At 52.5% G+C, this 18,724-nt stretch overlaps 1 protein-coding gene across 1 annotated transcript in view; it reads right to left on the reverse strand.

The window, feature by feature from the left end:
* Positions 1-18,724, reverse strand: part of Slit1 (slit guidance ligand 1) — a 148,855-nt gene that overhangs the window by 38,811 nt on the left and 91,320 nt on the right. Inside the window, exons 5-18 of the mRNA XM_036169354.1 lie at positions 16,816-16,887; positions 15,752-15,823; positions 15,289-15,360; positions 14,724-14,887; positions 13,313-13,460; positions 12,821-12,892; positions 12,294-12,365; positions 10,736-10,807; positions 9,763-9,906; positions 3,726-3,889; positions 3,071-3,094; positions 2,766-2,910; positions 1,676-1,750; positions 1,342-1,485 (exon numbers count right to left, since the gene is read on the reverse strand). Coding sequence (XP_036025247.1) covers positions 1,342-1,485; positions 1,676-1,750; positions 2,766-2,910; positions 3,071-3,094; positions 3,726-3,889; positions 9,763-9,906; positions 10,736-10,807; positions 12,294-12,365; positions 12,821-12,892; positions 13,313-13,460; positions 14,724-14,887; positions 15,289-15,360; positions 15,752-15,823; positions 16,816-16,887 — 1,440 coding nt within the window. The remainder of the gene's footprint in view (positions 1-1,341; positions 1,486-1,675; positions 1,751-2,765; positions 2,911-3,070; positions 3,095-3,725; positions 3,890-9,762; positions 9,907-10,735; positions 10,808-12,293; positions 12,366-12,820; positions 12,893-13,312; positions 13,461-14,723; positions 14,888-15,288; positions 15,361-15,751; positions 15,824-16,815; positions 16,888-18,724) is intronic.

Here is an 18,724-nt window from a genome sequence, read left to right on the forward strand (position 1 = left end):
CTCACAGAGATCCACCTGCCTCTGCCTCCAGAGTACTGGGATTAAAGGTGTGCACCACCACCACTCCCTGCTGATTAGATGTTCTTATTATGCTAATAATAATAGTAATGGAGAGGACAGTAATAATTTTTGGAGAAACTGGATATATGTATGGCATAGACCGTGGTGATGTTTTACAGGTCTATCTACAGTGACCTGTGTGTATGCACATATATGTGCATGTGTGTATATTATGTTTGTAAGTATAAAGGTACATGTAGATAAAGCATAAGAAGGGCAGTTACACACCAGCAATGACACTGGTCACTTGTGGGTGGCACTGAGGTTCTAGATGCTTCACGTCCCTCCTGGGTTTTTGCTGCCCCTGTCCCCACACTGACCCTTCCTAGGTCCCTCTTCTCTCTGAGCCTTCCTCAGAAAGAACACAAGTGACTGACTCAGTCTCCCCCAGGACCCGAGAGGAACTGAACCGATGTAAGAGGGACTAACCAGACAGGGGCAGACTGGAAATGTGGCCACGCTCTGCTCACGGAAAAACAGACTGAGCTGAGGAAAAGCGCTAGATTAGACCCCCTTTCACAAAATTCCACATGCATCTCACATGCCTTACGGGTTACATCACCAGAAGACAGAGTTAACTACGCTGCCTGTCTGGGACTTAAACCCAGAAAGGGGCTCCGAGGGCTGCATTTCCAGAATGGCTGCTGCTGCCCATCTGCAGCTGTTTACACTAAGATGAACGGAAATGAAGTGGATCACAGCCACAGGTGGCTCTGAGTTGAACAGCATCCACAGGGAACATCAGTGGAGACCAACAGGAATGTAGCCCTCTCTACTGGACACTGAAGAGCCAGCGCTGCCTGGAGGGAGCTTCCTGTAGTGGTCATGGAGGGGTGGTAAGATCCTGGTGGGTTCCCGAGGCCTGGACTGCTCTGACTGATTCCAAGTCACAGAGTCCAGAATTTCTAGAAATGGTGGACATCTCTGCTCTGACATCTACACATGCCAAGTCACCTTGGCAGGGTCCCCTCACAGCCAGCCACCCCTCGAGTGGTTGTTCTGGTCACTCCTAAGCATGTGCCATCTGTATCCCAGCAGTCTTGATCACAGGGCACTGATGGAGGATCCAATCCCTTCCCCGCCTCACCAGGGGCCAGCCCCCATCCCGAGAACAAGAGGATGGTCCTCATGACAGTTCTTAACATGAGATCATCTGTCCTACCAGGCAGGTTCATTAGGGGTCCTACTCTTCAGTCAATGAGACTAGGAGGAGGCCATTTCTCTTTAGTGCATAGGCCCGTGCTGTGGCTTGTCTTTGTGGCCCCAGTCCCACCCACTCACAGGGTCCGCAAGCCATCTAGACCACGGAACATGCCGCTCCTGATGGACTCCAGCTGGTTGGCGGTCAAGTGCAGCTCACTGACAGAGGAAGCGCCCTCGAACGCCCCATCTTCGATTTCTGACACCTTGTTGTTGCTCAGGTTACTGGGAGAGGAAGCAGGGGGCAACCATGAACCCTCTGCCCCCAAGAGTCCCTCCCTCCCTACTGTCCTCATCACCTCCGTACACAGGAACCCCACCCCTGCTCCCAGAGGGTGCTCTGCACCCCTAGGCCTTTCCTTTCTACCCCATGCCAACATCTTGATGGGCGCCTTCCCACCAATGCGAAACTCACATTTTCTTCAGATGCGAGAGTTTCTTAAACAGCCCAGTGGCCTCTAGGATGGAAATCTCATTGTTGTTCAATCGTCTGTAAAAGGCAAGGAATGGAGCGAACACACACATATAGGGTCGACCTAAACACGCTTTTCACTTTGAGATTATGGGGTGCAGAGAAGGCCAACTGAGTCCATGTCAAAGGAAATCTGGGCCTGACACTGGGCAAAAAGGGGTGATGGTCAATAAGGTATTTTTTTTTTAACATAAAAAATGTAATGAAGGAGCCAGGCCTGAGGTGGCACACACCTTTAATCCCAGCACTCGGCAGGATGTGTGTGTGTGTGTGTGTGTGTGTGTGTGTGTGTGTGCAGAGGCAGGTGGATCTGTGAGTTCGAGGCTAGCCTGGTTTACAGAGTGAGTTCCAGGACAGCCAGAGCTGTTATACAGAGAAACCCTGTCTCATGAAACCCAAACAAAAAACTAACAAAAAAAAAAAAATGTAATGAATGGACAGCAAGATATTTGAGTAGGTGAAGATGTCTGCCACCAACTCAGACTACTTGAGTTCAATCCTCTTCTACATGATAGGAGAGAATTGTCTCCCAAAAGCTGGTTTCTGCTCACACATGCACTATGGCATGAACACACATACACACAATAATGAACAAAGGAAAAAAAAAAAGTAATGAAAATCTGCATACACAAAAGACAAATGTGTGACACAGAAATGTGTCTGCATCTGCAGACATGGGCACATAAATTCATACTTGCAGAAAGAGGAAAACTGTAGTTAAGGAATGACTTAGACCTCAGCTTGAGATAATGTATTCCTGTCTCCCTAAAGAATCATCCCTAAGGAAAGCCACTCAGGGTTCAGGCTGGAGACCATTCCTGGATGTCAAGGACTCGTCAAGGAGTCAGGGAAGCAGGAGCAGGGCATGGATGAGGGTTGTATCTTGCCCAAACTGTCAGCCGGCATGCTCCAGCCAGTGTCTCCCATGATCCCCCCCCACCTCCCAGAGCTGGTTTGCAGAAGAGCCCTAAGCAGACCCAGGTGGGTTAGTGGGTGCCAGGGTGGAGGGAGGGTGGGCAGCTCGGGAGCTCACAGCTCAGCCGTGGACTGGGGGATGCGCTCAGGGATCTTGGAGAGCTTCAGGCTGGAGCATTCCACCACACTGGCCTCACAACGGCATTTGTGGGGACAGGCCACATCACTGGTACACTCGCTGTTCAGGTGGTAATCCTCCGTCCCTATAGTGAGAGGGTAGCAGGGCTGAGGGCCTGAGTAGGTTCTAAGCATCCAAGGGCCCCCAAAACCCCCCACCTCCACAGCCTTACCTCTACTTCCACCATCCCCGCCCCTACCCCCAGCCGGTCCATCCCCCCCTCCCCCCCCACCCAGTTCTCCTACCTGGAATGAAGTACTGCTCTTTGGCTGAGGAAAAAACCAAATGCACCAGGATATAGAAGCAGCCAGGTCAGCCCCATGCCCCATGGGAGGCGCCCCAGGAATGCAGCTGGGACCGACCCTGTGTGGAGCTGCCTTTCCCTAGCCCATCTTCAAGTGTGGAAGGCCTTACTCCAGAGCACTCATGCCCCCAGGCCAGTGCTGAGCAGCACCACAGCCAGCTCAACCTTTCACTTGCACTGGCAGGCACTGTGCTGACCTTATGGACAGGGTTGAGGCAGGGGTGGCATTAGACTCAGAAGCTGATCCACACTGCCCACGGCCAGATGCCAAGTGAGCTGCATCTGCCAAGGCCATGTCTCCATCTTAGTCCTGGAGGAATCTCCTACCTCACTGAGATGTTCTCTAGGCCTTGAACACAGTGACATACAGAAGAGCTGGCCTGGGAGCAGAGGGGTGGGTAGGTCTCCCTCCATGGCTTCAGCAAGCCTGCCTCCCCCAGGCTGCAGTATGGTGAGGGGCAAAGCGGAGGAACCATCCCACCCAAGCTGAATGCAGCCCCCCATCAACAGCAGGCTCAAAAAGGACATCTTTGTTAAGGCCATCGGGACACATTCCTGGTCCCCAAGCCCACAGGAGACACACAGGTGGCCCTTACCTGAGCAACGGAACTTCTTGCTTTTGATCTGCCCGATGCGCTTGTTGGCGAGGCGCCGGGGGCTGGCACAGCGGGCCCCGCTTGTCTCAATGGGGTTGGTACGTAAGAAGTCTGCCAGCCACTTGAGGTTACAGTCACAGATAAAAGGGTTCTGGGCCAGATGCCTGTCCAAAGGGACGAATGGGTTATCAGAGGCCAGGGCTGCTAACCTATATGTAGAAAAGGATTTATAACCATCTGGGGCTGAACCAGTGCTTGTGGCCTCAAGCAGGACAGAGCTAGCCATGGGAGAAATGTGGCACAGGGAATTATCAGTGTGCATCCCTCTATCAGCCCATCGCAGAGGAAGACGCATTAGCAGAGAACTGCAGCCCCCTTCCCTCCTCTGACCTGATAGCTCAGAGCATGCGTGAGGAGAGAGAGGATGGAGAGGCTGACAGACCAACCTGCTCCTTCCAGATGAAGAAGCCGAGGTGACAAAATGCCAAGCCAGACATGGCCTCTGGGCCTCCCCAGAGCCACAGTCTGGGTTTCTTTCTCTCCTGCAGCCTCGGGCAGCCCAGTGTCTACAGCCGCTATCCTGCAGAGCAATGGGGCCAGCTGGAGAGACTGGGTCTGTCTGCATGGCAGCTGCACCTGGAGCCACCATCCCCAGCCCAAGCAACAGCAGTGCCTTTCTTTGACAGGATTCTAGCAGTTTCTCATCCCAGGAAAGATCAGCGAACAGCCAGGTAGCTACTGTAGAGACTCATTCCGTTCCCTGCCGCCTGCCTGTGTCACCAGCAGGTGAGGACGTGAAGGTGTGGGGAGCAGCTAACCGTGGTGGTTGCTACCATTCATACTGCCCAGCAAGCCAGCCACCAGTTCTTTCCCTAAAGATTTATTTTTAATTATATGTACGTGTATGTCTGTGGGTATGGGCACATGAGTGCAGGTGCCCGAGGAGGTCAGAGATGGTGGTGAGTGGCCCGGTGTGGGGTGATGGAGTCTGAACGCCAGTCCTCTCTGAGAACAGTAGCACTTTAAACCCCAGAGTCACCGCTTCAGCCCAGACCCACCTGTCCTGAACCACACCATCACACGTCTTCAGACCTACGTCTGGACACCATCCACCGGGCATGTCTGCAGAGGGCTGCCAGAATGAAAATCGCCAGGGAAGAGCATCCCCCTGCCCCTGTCCCAGCGTCACCCTTGAGCCGGAACTTGTATGCACAGTATGGAACTAGGGGTGGAGGGCCATGGGGTCAGGGCAGGACCACTTCTCCACCTGGGTATCATCATCCAAGCTATAGTGCTTACTAGCCCAGCCCCCTGCTAGGAACTGCAGAGCTCTCAAAACCTAAGTGTGGCCCTGGCCCACGGTCTGCGTCCAGCTCAGTCTTAGGACGTGCTTTCTCCCATCCATCCTCTCCCATGCCCAGTCTTTTGGCCCTGGCTTGAGATACTGACCGAGGTCTACACTGGTCCAGCTTTCTCTCTCTTGCCTTTTTTAGTCCTGGCTCTTCTCATTTCCAGGTCCCTCCCTTACCTCTGCATCCCACTCAGTAGACAATGTGATGTTGACTTGCCAGGCGGACTGGATCACTTGAAACGTGGCAGGATTTGGGGTCTGCTAAGGGGCCTCCCAGCTTCCCTTCACCCCCATCTGTACTCTAGTGCCATGCCTCTGCTGGGTTGATGCCCTCCTGTTTCCAATCAGTGTGCCAGGCAGGTGGGGCAGCAGAATGCAAGTGTAAGACAATCTAGAAACCTTGAACTGCCCACGTGGACAAGTGGTTTCAGTACAAACGTAAGTTTCGACATGAATTAGATTTGTGTGTGTGGGTGTGTGCTGTGCTGGAGAATGAGTCTGGGGCGTCATGCAAAGCTGGTAAGTACTCTACCATTAAGCAACATCCCAGCCTCAAACAGATGTCCTTAACAATTCCTAGGGGCAGGCAGCTGCAAAGAACAGGCCATTCTCCAGTTTTAAAGGCATACCTGGGCATATGTGCCCCTGTGGCTATACACTGACTGCAGCAGACACTCTGACAGTGGAAAGACAGACAGCCTCAAGTCTCTTCACGTGTAAGGAGTGGCAGGGAGAAGTCTCTGGGGACAGAGGCTCTGGTCTACAACATTTACCATTAAGGAAATTCGGGTTTTAAAGCCACAATGAGACACCACTTCATACCCAGAGCATGGTTACAATCAGACAATGTCAAAGGAAAAACAATACAGATGTCAGTGAGGTTGTAAGGACTCTGGATAGCATGTGACACTGTGGAGGTGGGGATGTGCCATGCTACAGCCACTGTGAGACGGCCTGTCAGCCCAGCTTCTTGACTAACAGTAAACTCACTCTGTGACCCAGTGACTCTGAGAGAAAGAAGAACACTGATGTACAGGGAGCTGCAAGACAGCATGGGCACCACAATGTTCACTGCGGCTTCAACTTCTGGAAGGTGCTGCTGGGAAAGAACTCAAATGTCCTTCAACCGGGTGGGGTGAACAAGACATGGCTACTCTGATACCCTGGAACAGTATTTGTCGATAACAAAAGACACTCTCCTCTGTCCATTTTCTTGTGAGTCAAATCAAGGATGAAATACACAAGCTGCAAAGCCTCCAAAACATTATGCTACGTGAAAAAAGTCAGTTATGAAAAGTGGCCTCCTGTATGAAATGACCAGAAAAAGGAAGTCCCCAGATCAGAGCACAGCCTAGTGGCTGCCTGGGGCTGGGCTGAATGGGTACAAGGGATCAGGAACCTGATGGAAACTTTCCAACATTGGACTGGGAACAGCTTTGTGGGTCTACTGAGCTACTGAGTTGCTCACTTAGACACTCCATGCATGTCAGTTACACCTCAATGAAGCTATGTTGGTTTGTCAGTTTGAAGTTTGAGTCAACGTCTCTATTTGTCGCCCAAGCTGAGTTTGAACTCTTGGTCTCTAGTTCAACCTCATGGACAGCTGGGACAATAGGCTTGCGGTGTTTTGTTTGATGTCATATGGGTGGGGAGCAAGACTGCAGCAAAACTAGTGCCATAGCAGCTCTATAGCTCATGGACCGTGGTGCTGTGAGTGGACCCAGCAACCCACAGGATGGTGGGTTTACGCCCGCACTCAGCCAAGGTGTTGGACTGGTCCCCGGCTACAGGCACAGGAGATGGACTGTAGCTCGGGTTTTCTCATCTTTTGCTCTTGTTCCAAATCATAATTCTGCGGTTAATTTGAGCCCATGCTTGTGGCAGTCTAGCTTTGCTTTACAGCCCTACTGGATTCTGTTCTACAGAAATACAATTGAGGCAATAAGCTATTTTTAAATGATGGGGCCTGCTATTGTTCACCCTTGTGGGGGTCTCAGAACTTCCTCCATCTCAATTTCCTTATGAATAAAAATACAGCTGATGGGCCCTGCTTCCACGGGGTCACTGTTATTGAGCAAGATAATGCATACAAAGAACCTGAGTCCCTCCATCCCATCCCCCACCCCAAGGCTTCCCATGCACCAATCCAAGTCACAGAAGTCCCTTAGCCTGCTTCTGCCAGAGACTCGGCCAGCTACTGAAAACAACCATCTTATCCATCTCTTCCCGTAACCTCTAATTCCACATGCTTGATGAGGTCCCCCATGGATGGCTTATTCCTCTTGCCGCCTGGAAGTAAATTAATTAGCAGGAGCCAGGCTGCAGGTGGAAGTGTGAGCTTAATGAGTTTGTCCTTGTAGCTAACATCAACTGCTGAGCAGAGTCCCCAGGCAGTGGGTGTCATAACTTTAACTCCACCTGTTCAGACTCACACAGATGTTGTCTGACGCTGAGTGGCACCAGCAGGGACCACCCCGACCACGGAAGCCACGGGAGGATATCAACAGTCAGTCAGTGCCCATTATGCATAAGCTCTCTGGCCCGCACCAACACATCCAGACAGACCCCAGTGAGCAGGAGGGAGGGGACAGAGGGCCTGAGTTTAAGCAGCCAGCAGGTGAACATCTCTGTGTGGGGAAGTACCCCAGCCATGGCCTAAGGATTCTTGATTAATGACTGACCACAGCAGCAGAAGAGAATGGAGGAGACTGGGTCCCAGCATCACCCCTGCAGGATCCTGATTCATTAACGGGTACTGAGGCTGTATTTAGTGGCTCTTCTCCCTGCTCTGACCAAGTACCAGACATCTTTCCCACCATGGGTCTAAGAAAAGACAACGTCCACACTGGTGGGATGATATGGCAGTGGAAAGATTCAGAGAGAGTCAGGTAACCTGAAGTAAAGAAGCAAGGAGAGGAACATCAGCCACATCCAGGGTGGGGCTTCCCATCTCAGCTAAACCTTTCTGGAAACACCTTCATAGATGAATCTACAGGTGTATTTCCATTGCTGCTTCTTTGGTCTATCAGGTTTCACCCCAATATTTGACTCCCAAGTCTTTTATTGGTAATAGAACACCTCTCTCTCTCCTTCCCCCCCCTCTCTCTCTCTCCTTCCCTCTCCTCTTCCTGCTTCTCCTCTCCCTCCTCTTCCTCTTTCTCTATCCTGAGGAAGCTCCTCTGCCAGATGCTCCCATCTCCATGAAGTTCTGCCCAAGGCCCAAGGGACCATGGGCTGAACAGTGAACCCTCTGAAACAAAATGAGCTAGTTGTTTTGAGCCTCTGAGCCAAAATCAGTCTTTCCTCCTCGGTTGTTTCTTTGAGGCATCTGCCACATCAAGGAGAAAAGAAATGGATGCACATCTGGATATGAAGAATGACCTAAAAAACATATCCGTCCTGTTGCATAGGCCACATCAAATCCTGATTCCAACAACAGAGAATGAGAAATTGTCTAACACACACAAGACAGACAGAACTTCAAACACTGACTGAAATGTTTGATGATATGAAAGAATTAGTTATTAAGTTTTTAGACACGTTAACAGTCTTGCATGCTTTGTTCCTTTTGTGGTTCTGAAGGTAGAACCCAGGCCCCATGCATGTGAGGCAAGCACTCTGACCCTGAACTATACACATCCCCCACCCCACCCCCAGTCCTCATAGCTACATTAAGAATCTTTGTCTTTCAGAGATGCAGAGGCCAGGAAGAGAGGACAGATGATGGCTGGCATTTGCTTCCAGTGGCGTGATAAACGGGAAGTGAAGACAAGCAAGACTGGGCAGGGGCTAGGGCTGGTGACGAGCCACTTGGGACTTCACAGTCCTGCTTCTGTTATGCTTGTAAGTCTCCACAGTGAGGGGCACAGCTCCCCACAGCGAGGGGCACAGCTCCCCACAGCGAGGGGACACAGCTCCCCACAGTGAGGGGACACAGCTCTGCACAGTGGAGGAGCACAGCTCTGCACAGTGGAGGAGAATAGCTCCCCACAGCGAGGGGCACAGCTCCCCATAATGAGGGGGCACAGCTCCCCACAGCGAGGGGGCACAGCTCCCCACAGCGAGGGGCACAGCTCCCCACAGCGAGGGGCACAGCTCCCCACAGCGAGGGGCACAGCTCCCCACAGCGAGGGAGCACAGCTCTGCACAGCGAGCGGGCACAACCAATGACTAGCTTCGGTGCTTTCTCTGTTTTCCTTCTCACCCAGCACCACCACTCTCCAGAAGCACTATTACTTAATGAACTACCAGGGAAAGAAGAACGCATTGCTGATTAAACAATATGCCATCCCGGAGAACACAGAGCTGTCAACGTGGAAACATACTTTAGAATCCACAGACGCTATTATCGTTGCCATTAGTAAACTCCAGCTGGCATTGAGCCTCCGTGAGCTTATCATTATGTAAAGATCCGTGAATCTCCTAACAACTGCATGAGGATGCCCTCATTTTATGGATAGATAAAAGGAAGGCCCGGAGAAGTTAATTAACTTGTCCCAGAGTCACCCAGCCAATAAGATTCCTTACTGGGATGTGAGATGTGACCCAGGATCATCTGTCTATCCAGAGTCTGTAGATGTCTTTCCTCAGTGGGAAGCCACCTCAGTGTACACAGTAACCCAGGGGAGGCAGCTACTCAGACTCCAAGGTTGTAAGCCCCCCCAAAGAGGAAGAGAGGGTGCTCACAGTGTCTGGATGGCCCGCAGGGAGGTGAAGGTGCCCTTGGCAAGACTCTGGATCTTGTTGTCGTACAGGGAGAGCAGAGAGAGGTTCTGCAGGTCTTGGAAAGCGTCGGGCCGGATGCAGTTGATCTTGTTGGCATTCAAAAGCCTGCAGGCAGAGACAGCTGGCATGTAAGAGAGTGGCAAGGCCTGAGCCCTCACACGTCCTGCACCATCCTGGCCCTGGACACTGGCAACCTCAGGCCACTCCACACTGCTTTCTCCTTCCCTGTCTGCATGCTAAGTCTCCCTGCAGGGGAGCGCAGGGGCAGCAGGCTTCCTCCTTCCCACAATCCTGTGGGGTCCCCATGCATTCACAGGGGTGTTTTGGTATAGTATCGGCAAGGTCTAGATTCCTAGCCTGAATTCTCCTGATTCCAGGAGGCAGAGCTGACCTGGGGACCCCTGCAAGTGACAGCCCTGTCCCCAAGAGCTCAGGAACACAGGTCACATCTCATGAGCCTCTGGATCCTGATACTTGACAAGCAGCACTGAGTCCACCTCTGCTTCCACATCTGGCCTCAGAGCCTTACTGGGGCAGGACGTCTATATGTCCTGTCTCAGATGAGTCTTGTACCCTAAGTGTGGTATGTACTGAAGTTCTCAGAAAAAGCCACGGTGTTAAAGACTCTACAAGGCTGTGTGCCTGCTAGAACTTGATGCCTGAGAAGAGTTGGAATAAAGCCCAGAGACAAATTCTCTTGGATGTTCCCTGAAGAGCCATCCACTTCCCATCTCAGAACCCGACCTGGCACCCTCAGGTACTGTAAGGTCCAATATTTGGGCGATATTAACAGACCCATAGCTCCTACCAACCCCAAAGCTAAGACTATCATCAGACAGAATCTGCAACCTATCGCAGAGAGCAGAGAGCTGGTTTGTGCCTCTGGGAAGCCAGAGGGATGTGCACCCAAGGACATCCCAGAACCATTCCTTACAGCAGCTGGAGGGTGTACAGGCCTCCAAACACACCGCGGGGCAGGTCTGTGATCTTGTTGCCATAGAGGACCCTGGAGAAAAGCAACAGAGAGGGAGGGTCAGAGGGCAGCTTTGCCAAGCCTCAGCAGGGCTCTGGAGGCCCAAAGGCCTTTCAAGGCAGCCCCTCCACCAAGATAGTTACTACAGCAGCTTGCCAGCAGGTAGCACTAATGAGTCTTCAAGGGGGTCTGTCTCCAGGAGGCAGGAAGATACCTGCCCCACTAGAGACAGATTACAGGAGCTGGGATGCAGTGCTGTTGCTGTGTTTACCCCTCTGCCCACTCCCACCACCTTCCAGAGAAGTCTGCAGAAGTGCCCTTCCAAAGGACCTCACAAAAAATGTCGTTCAGTCTCAGATCCAAAGGAGAGACAGTCTCCAGGCAGAAAGGACGAACATATTTTCAGAGAGACGCAGGGAAAAAATAGCAATGGCTGACAGCACGTGTGGTAGGTGGTGGGATTGCAAGGGGTGTATTTTTATATTCTGATATTTGCAAAGTTTTCCACGCTGAGCATGAATGAACCTTATGTATGTATAATAGAGGGAGAGGGGAGCACAGTATTAAAAAAAGGAAACATGCAGACAGAAATGTGCTCAGGCAGACAGTGATACACTGCAGGTTGGAGGAGCGAGGAGCGTGCATTTTGTTCCCAGTGTGGGAATCCGTCAGAGTGAAAAGCCTGCACGTTGACTCCTCAAATACAGCTCGCAGAGTCTTCCCAGAGGAGGGCATGGCAGGGGCAAAGGCCCTGTGGTGAGGACCATGCAGAGCACAGAGAGGGTGACTTAAATGGGGGAGGGCGACAATCAGACTCAGGACTTGGTCAGATGTCTGTCTCTGGGCTGTGCTGGGAGCTGCAGGGTGAATATGGAGTCGAGGGAGGAACTGGGCAGAAAGACGAGGTCAGGGCTGGCCACAGCAGACACAGACAATGTGTTTGATCCCAGCATACAATTGCTTATAGAGCAGGAAAGTGGCTTTGACCCTAGCAGTGACAGGACTCCACTGAAAAGGGTTATTATCACCTCTAAATTGTATTGCTCCAATGTAAGGTAACTATATTCATGTCTCAGAGGAAACAAAAAAACACACACACACACCCAAAAAAAAAAAAAAAAGCCCCACAGGCCAGGCCACACACAGTCTGATCATCTCAGCCATGATTAGACTCATGTTCAGGCTGTCATATACAGCTGTGTGGGCTGTGCACTGCACAGCTGGATGGGCTGTATACTGAAAAACTGTGTGGGCTGTGCAGTGCACAGCTTCATGGGCACTGTTCGCAGTTGGCCTTATCATCTTGGACTCTATTCCAAAAAAAGACATGCATAGAAGCAGTGAGCTGACTGTCTCCTTTCTCTCCTGGTAGTGAGATGTCCATCCATTCTGCTGGCCCAGCCACTAGGTCATGCAGTCATGTGTTAGTGCTGCCCTGTGACCGAGAGCATCAGAGGACTCTGAGCCATGAGGAGCTTGGTCAGCTACAAAGCCCAGACGACGTCAGTGCTCTACTCACAGGGAATTCAAGGAGCGGAGGCCCTGGAAGGCATCAGGTGCGATCTCAGCAATCTGGTTGTTGCTCAGGTCTCTGAGAGGGAGCAGGAAGAAGGTGGCAGCATCCTGAGGGTGCAGGCCTGGTCTCTTCTACCTCCCAACCACACGGGGCACAGGGCTTCTTATAGAAGAGTCAGCTGCCCACCCAGGGAAACACCCAGAGGCTGCTCTTTTTCTGTCCCTCCTGCTCAGGAAAAGACATTCTGCCTGGGCCCAGTGGCCTTCTCTCTACCCTAATGGCTTACGGCTGGAATAATAAGATGACAAGCAGCTGTAGGCATGGGCCAGGCTTGGACTCGGTGCCCCCTGTCCAGGCCTCATCATAGCCACCCTGCTACCCCATATCCCAGAAGATAGCCCTGATGCCGGACGGCCAGGCAGGCGGGCTGGGGTGGGGCGTAGCTGAGTCAAGGTCTGTCCTAGGCTGTATGACAGGACTGGCCCAGACTCTTCCTCCTGTCTGCCGGGAGATTGCTGGGGATCACTCACATCCTGCGCAGCTTTCTGTAGGGAGAGAAGGTTCCTGGAGGGATGGACTTGATACCATTCAGCTCCAGGCGTCTGCAGGGAGAGGGTAGGTGTGAGAGGACTGAGGAGCACCCTTAGTAACAAACTGTTGGCCTCTGCAGCCCCTTCACCTGTGGGGCCAAAATCTGGCAAGTAGATGGACATCAACTGTCATTTGAGCCCCAGAATCCTGGCCTTCTGTGGCTGAATGGGCCCCAAGGTGATGCTATATAAGAAACCCACACTGGCAGTCCCATCCAACTGGGCCGGGTGTGGACCTTAAAGGGATACCCTCTCCCCCATGTTTGGGAACTTCCCAGCCTTGTACAGAGAGCACAGCTGAGTCAAGGGACAATTTCCTCCATTTGCCATTGAATAACCCAGGAAGCCCGGAGTGGCACCTGCCCCAGCTGGTCACTGGTGCACAGAACTTTACTGAACAGCAGAAGCTGCATCCTAGAGCCTTGCACTCACATCTCCGTCATGGTTTCCGGCAGGTTAGCAGGGATGGCAGTGAGGCCTTTGCCACGGCAATCCACGATGCCACTGCTGCAGGTGCACATGGCTGGGCAGGAGCCAGAAGAGAGGGTGCAGGTGGGTACTCGTGTGGCCTCCCCCTGGCCTGCAGAGACAGTGGGTATGATTTCAGAGAATCCTACACGGCCTGCCACCTCTCCAGATCTGCAGCTGGGTGAGGACAGGGACAGTCTGTGGAGGGGCTCAGTCACAGGAGGTCCCCAAGGGTGCAGAGATAAGAGTACACACTGATGTGCTCGGGGGCACCTGGCACTCTCTGAACTCAGGCTGAACAGAGCGGACTGCTCTCAAAGGTGATTCCTATGCTAGCAAATTCTATCTTAGAATTCTGAAACTCCAAACCTCTCAGCCTCCTGAGCTAGGACCCCCATATCCACAGGAGCTGGGTTCACTGAGCACCAGCTCCGTGCCCACACCATGTTTAGCTCAATCCATGCAGTCGCACATGAACCCTCCTGAACCACCATTGGAGGAGCATTTTATCATCGCCTGTGCCCACAACACTCAGTGACGAAGTGTCAGAGCCAGGGCCAAGCCCACTGTGTGATTTCAGAGTTCACGCTTTTAAACACTGTGCTATAACTTACATGAGACTCGACATTTTAAACGCACAGCTGATTGAAACACTATCCAGACAGGGTGCATTTCTGTCCCCAAGAAGGTCCCTCTGGCCCCTCCCTTAAAGATATCAATATTCTGAGATGCAGCACCAAAGATCTGTGGCTCTTGCTTGTGAATGTCACGTAAGTGCAATCAGAAGGGAGCGTCTCTTCCATTTATAAAACCCCCAAGAAACACCTTGCTGAGTACTTAAGCCCTTTTAATTGCTGAGTAGTATTCCACTTTACTATGAAAACATCATTAGGAAATCCACCCTCAAGCATGTTTTTAGGTGGAACAAATGCATAGAGCCCAGGAAGGGGCGGAGTCCTTGTGTTCCCTCATTGGGAGCCAAGGGGAGCAATCTATTAATGTGGCTGTGGTGAAGCCACAGGAGAAAGGAGGGGGCTGGGGGGGAGGTGAGGAAAGAGAGTGACCAGCATAAGGACTAGGAGAAGGTATGGAGACTGGGAGAGAAGGGGGCAGAGGGTAAGTGGAGAAAGGAGACATACAGACCAAAAGAGATGGGTGAGAGAGAAAGGGAAAGACCCACGGGAGTGGAAGATGACACCGACCAGAGGTGGCGGGCAGCGAGAGGCGGTGACAGAGGGCAGGAGGTGGAGATAGTAATGAGTGGTTGCAGGTGCTCATTGCAAGCAAGGGACGGGGCAGAAGGAAGCAGCCGTGGGGCAGGTGGTGGGAGCAAGTGAAGGCCGCGCTTACAGCGCGCATGGCACCCGGCACCCACCTGAGCAGCTGAACTCGCTCTTCTGCACCTCTGCCACGTTGAGGCCCCGAAGGCTGGCGGGCCCGGAGCACTGGGTGAAGAGCCCGATGGTGGGCCTCTGCCTCAGCCACTGCGAGAGCCAGGCCAGGTGACAGTCACAGAACAGGTGATTGGAGTGCAGTCGGCTGCAGGAGGACAGCAGCTCACAGCAACAGAACGAACTCCCGCCAGATCCGGCCGCAGCCGCCTCCTCCCATCCCCAGGTAGGAGGCCTTGGGGCCTTCACTCAGGCTCAACCTAGGACTGCTCCCTGCTGCCAAGAACTCCTCCTGGCTCCCTTCTCTCCCAGCCTGCTCACTCTATGGCCTGGCTTCATCTCTCAGAGTTCACACGGCCCCTGGCCCAGATCACCCACCTCAACTTCAAGGACAAAACCAAGTCATTTGCTGCCTAAGGAAAAACCAAGCACAGGAGGTATTGGGTGCCTTTCAAGTGCAGGCCCCAGGCCACCCCTGGCTGGCCCCTGGGCTGTGGAGGGCAGCCCCACCCACACCCACACCCTCTTCCCACTGCCCAGGTGACTCACAAGGTCCGAAGCTTGGGCATGTGGTTGAAACTGGACACGGGGATGGTGGTGATGTTGTTGTTGTTCAGTGTCCTGAAAGGGACAGACAGACCATTTAGCACCTGGCCAGCAAGGACTTACAGGAGACAGGACCCATCTGCTCACAGAGAGGCCCTCATGAAAGGTGTGACATTTTACCCAGAGGGAGAGCAGCCCTGCTCTGGGTGTGAAGGTGGAGGGGACAGTCCAGAGCTAGGCAGGTGACTGCACCCTTGCCACACCGCGGACTCTAAATCTGGGAGGACAGGAGACAGAAATGGAAAAGGCAGCTTATACACAAAGGGGGGTAGAGCCGATTCTCAACCTCCATAGTGGGAAACGGCCAAACACCCTTGTCTGGGAGGACTTTGGGCAGTAGACCTAAGGTGTGACCCTGACCCCCTGCCTCAGTTCCCCAGCCACGACCTGCCCTGGCTTTACTTACAGAACCTCTAGTCCCCGCAGGGCACGGAAGGCCCCTTCCTCGATACAGCTGATCTGGTTCTTGTCCAGCTGTCTGTAAAGCAGAGGCCAACTATCAGGAGGGGAAGATTGCCCAGAACAGGGGGCTGAACATTTTGACAGAGCCCTCCATTATTTTAAAAGAGGAGAGTCACAGCATCAATCATTTGTTATGTGTGTGTCAGTCCAAAGTCGAACTAGTAATAAAAGCTGACTTCTTCTTATTTTCAGTTAAAACAATAAGTTGAAATAAAAGTCCTATTACACTGCTCTACCCAGCCCCGTATGCCCTCGGGAAGCAGGCATCCTTCCCTCACATTCTGGAGACCACCTAGAGTGTGTTGGCGGCTGACAAATGAAAGTCACCCAGGAGAAGTAGCAGCAGGGCCTGGCAGCCAGAACTCTGCTGAATGCCAAGTGAGTTCAGCTAGCACTGGCTACCTGGAGTGCTGCTTTCAGAGCGAACGGAAGCTGTGATCTGAGTTCAGTGGGAAAGAATGTGGTGATCGATTACCAATGTCTGCTACAGGCATGGGAGGGGGGTGTGTGACAAGCATGCCAGGCATTTGCCATTTCTGTTTGTAGCCAGACCTCAGGAGGTGGTAAGCCTGGACCAGAATAAATTTGAATACTAATAAACCATTGCATTTAAATAGTGCTCCACAGAGTGTACGCATTTCCACATCTCATTTCAACCTCAGAATAAGCTTGTGGAGGGCACATTGTTTTCCTGAACAATATCTGGAGACTCAGTGACACTGACTGACTTCCAGCAGTTTATGCAGTGTAACTGAAGGAGACTAAACCCAGCTCTTAACCTAAAGAGTCAGAGGGCACCGGAGAACCAGAGGCTGGGAACATGTCCTGGCACCCCATGGCTCATACGCTCCTCAACCCAGTCCCCAGAGCATACCTCCTGAGCACACACTTGGCTGTCACACAGAATCACAAGCAAGGGATGGCACTGCCAATTCCCTCTACGGTGGCTTAGAACACAGGGTACAGGCGAGGATATTGCTGGGATGGCCATCCCAGGCCTCTACTCACAGATTTTTGAGATCTGTGGCTCCCCGGAAAGCTTTCCTGGGCACAGCCTGGAGGACATTCTCACTTAGGTCCCTGAGGAACAAACAGAAAGAGAGAAGTTACCAGTCAGGGAAGCCATGGCGAGAAGTGAGGCCAGTGGCCTCCTGGTGACCACATTCCAGCTTCTGGATGGGCTCCTGTGGCTCTGTAAACCGTGGCTGACTGAACAAACTGTGGAGTTAGAGAGGACCTTTCTGTCCTGACAGACAGACACTCTGTCCCCAGCCACCTCCCCTCTGGGCAGAGGACGGTTAGAAAAGCTCCCAGTAACTGTGATCAGCCCTAGCAGTCCCCCATGACTGGCTGAACCCCAGCTGCATAGGAGGGAGCTCTCCATGGCCTCAGTTGTTCTTGGCTTCCTCTCTGTTTTGCTGACATGGGTGGGAGCTGTGGCTTCTGGAAGAGACGGATCCAAGTGGCCTACCCAGTCACGAACTAGGCTGGTCTAATTCCACATCTACTCTGGGGGATTGCAGGCAGCAGAGCACAGGAAAGCCTGGACCGACCCCCCCCCCTGCCCCGGGCACCAGGCCACAGCCCAGAGCATCATGCAGCCCTAGCTGGTTCCCTGCCCTCATCCCTGACCCCAGCAACTGCAGGAGAACCCCAGGCTTGACCCCCGCCCCCAACTACTGCAGAACTCAGATCACCAGCTCTCCTTTTTGTCTTTGTTTGTTTGTTTGTTTGTTTGTGGGCAATTGGAGGATGCTCAAGAGGAATGTCTGCAGGAAGAGAGGACCCCTAAGAGCCTTGTGGAAAGGAGGGACAGGATGCGCCAACACTGGATGTTCCTGCACCCACATAGTGTTAGACACTCAATTACACTGCTTCTCCTCTTCCTCTCGTGTGTGAAACGCATGGACTAGAAGAAATGCTCTCTAAGCACCCCCACCAATGGGGTCCCCCACATGTGAAGGCTCAGAGGCACATGCTGTGGTCTGAGTGTCGGCTACCTCTACCCATTCCTGTGTTGGAGCCTAGTTACAGAGATGGCCGCACTAGGAGGTGGAGCCCGCGGGAGGGGACTATGTCAGGGCCAAGCTCTTAGCAACAGGATTGGTGCCTCATAGAAGGAAGCCACAGAAGGCTGGTGTGAAGCTGAGAGGCACCTAAGGAACCTAATTGTCTGGATTCACATGGGGATGGAGAGAACTGACTCTTGCAAGTTGCCTTCTGACCTCCAGATTGTGTTCTGTGGCACAAGTACCCTCTCTCAATCGCCCCCAGTCAATATATTGATGCAATATAAAAATTGTAAGGACAAAAGTTCCTTATACAGTTGTCTGCCCCATCACTGTAAGAGGACACAAGATGTCTGATTTCTGTGAATCAGAAAGTGAGCCCTCTTCACGCACCAAATGTTGAACCTTGCCACCAAAAACCATGAGAAATAAATTTCTGCTGCTTACAAGGCACCCACCCTGTGGTATTTCATTACAGTAGCGTGAATGGACTGAGACACATGATCGGCGAAGGGCTTGGCTCTTTGGGGCCCGTTACATGCCTGACATGAGGGACCACCACTACCAGAGGCATTCGGGAGGTGGGGAGAAGATAAAGTAGAAGATCCACTAGCTATCCTCAACCCACAGGGGAGCAGGGAGACAAGAAGGCCTGTTGTTTAGAAAAGATAAAGGCAAGGCAGTGGTGCCCTAGAGAATGTGGGGGTACATGGAGGCAGCCACTCCAGAAAGCTCCTCAGCACAGCACAGCAGACAGCTCACCCCCAGGCAACGCCTGAGAGAGAATCCTGGGCTGTCTCTCCTGTGTATTATCCACTTAATCCTGCAAGGAGGTTTGTTATCCGTATTGATTAGCTGATCAGTTGAGCCCACGCCTGTTCCGTGCAGACTTTACGGTAGCTTGCAGG

This window comes from Onychomys torridus, chromosome 1 (assembly GCF_903995425.1).
Source record: "Onychomys torridus chromosome 1, mOncTor1.1, whole genome shotgun sequence".
Classification (NCBI taxonomy): domain Eukaryota; kingdom Metazoa; phylum Chordata; class Mammalia; order Rodentia; family Cricetidae; genus Onychomys; species Onychomys torridus.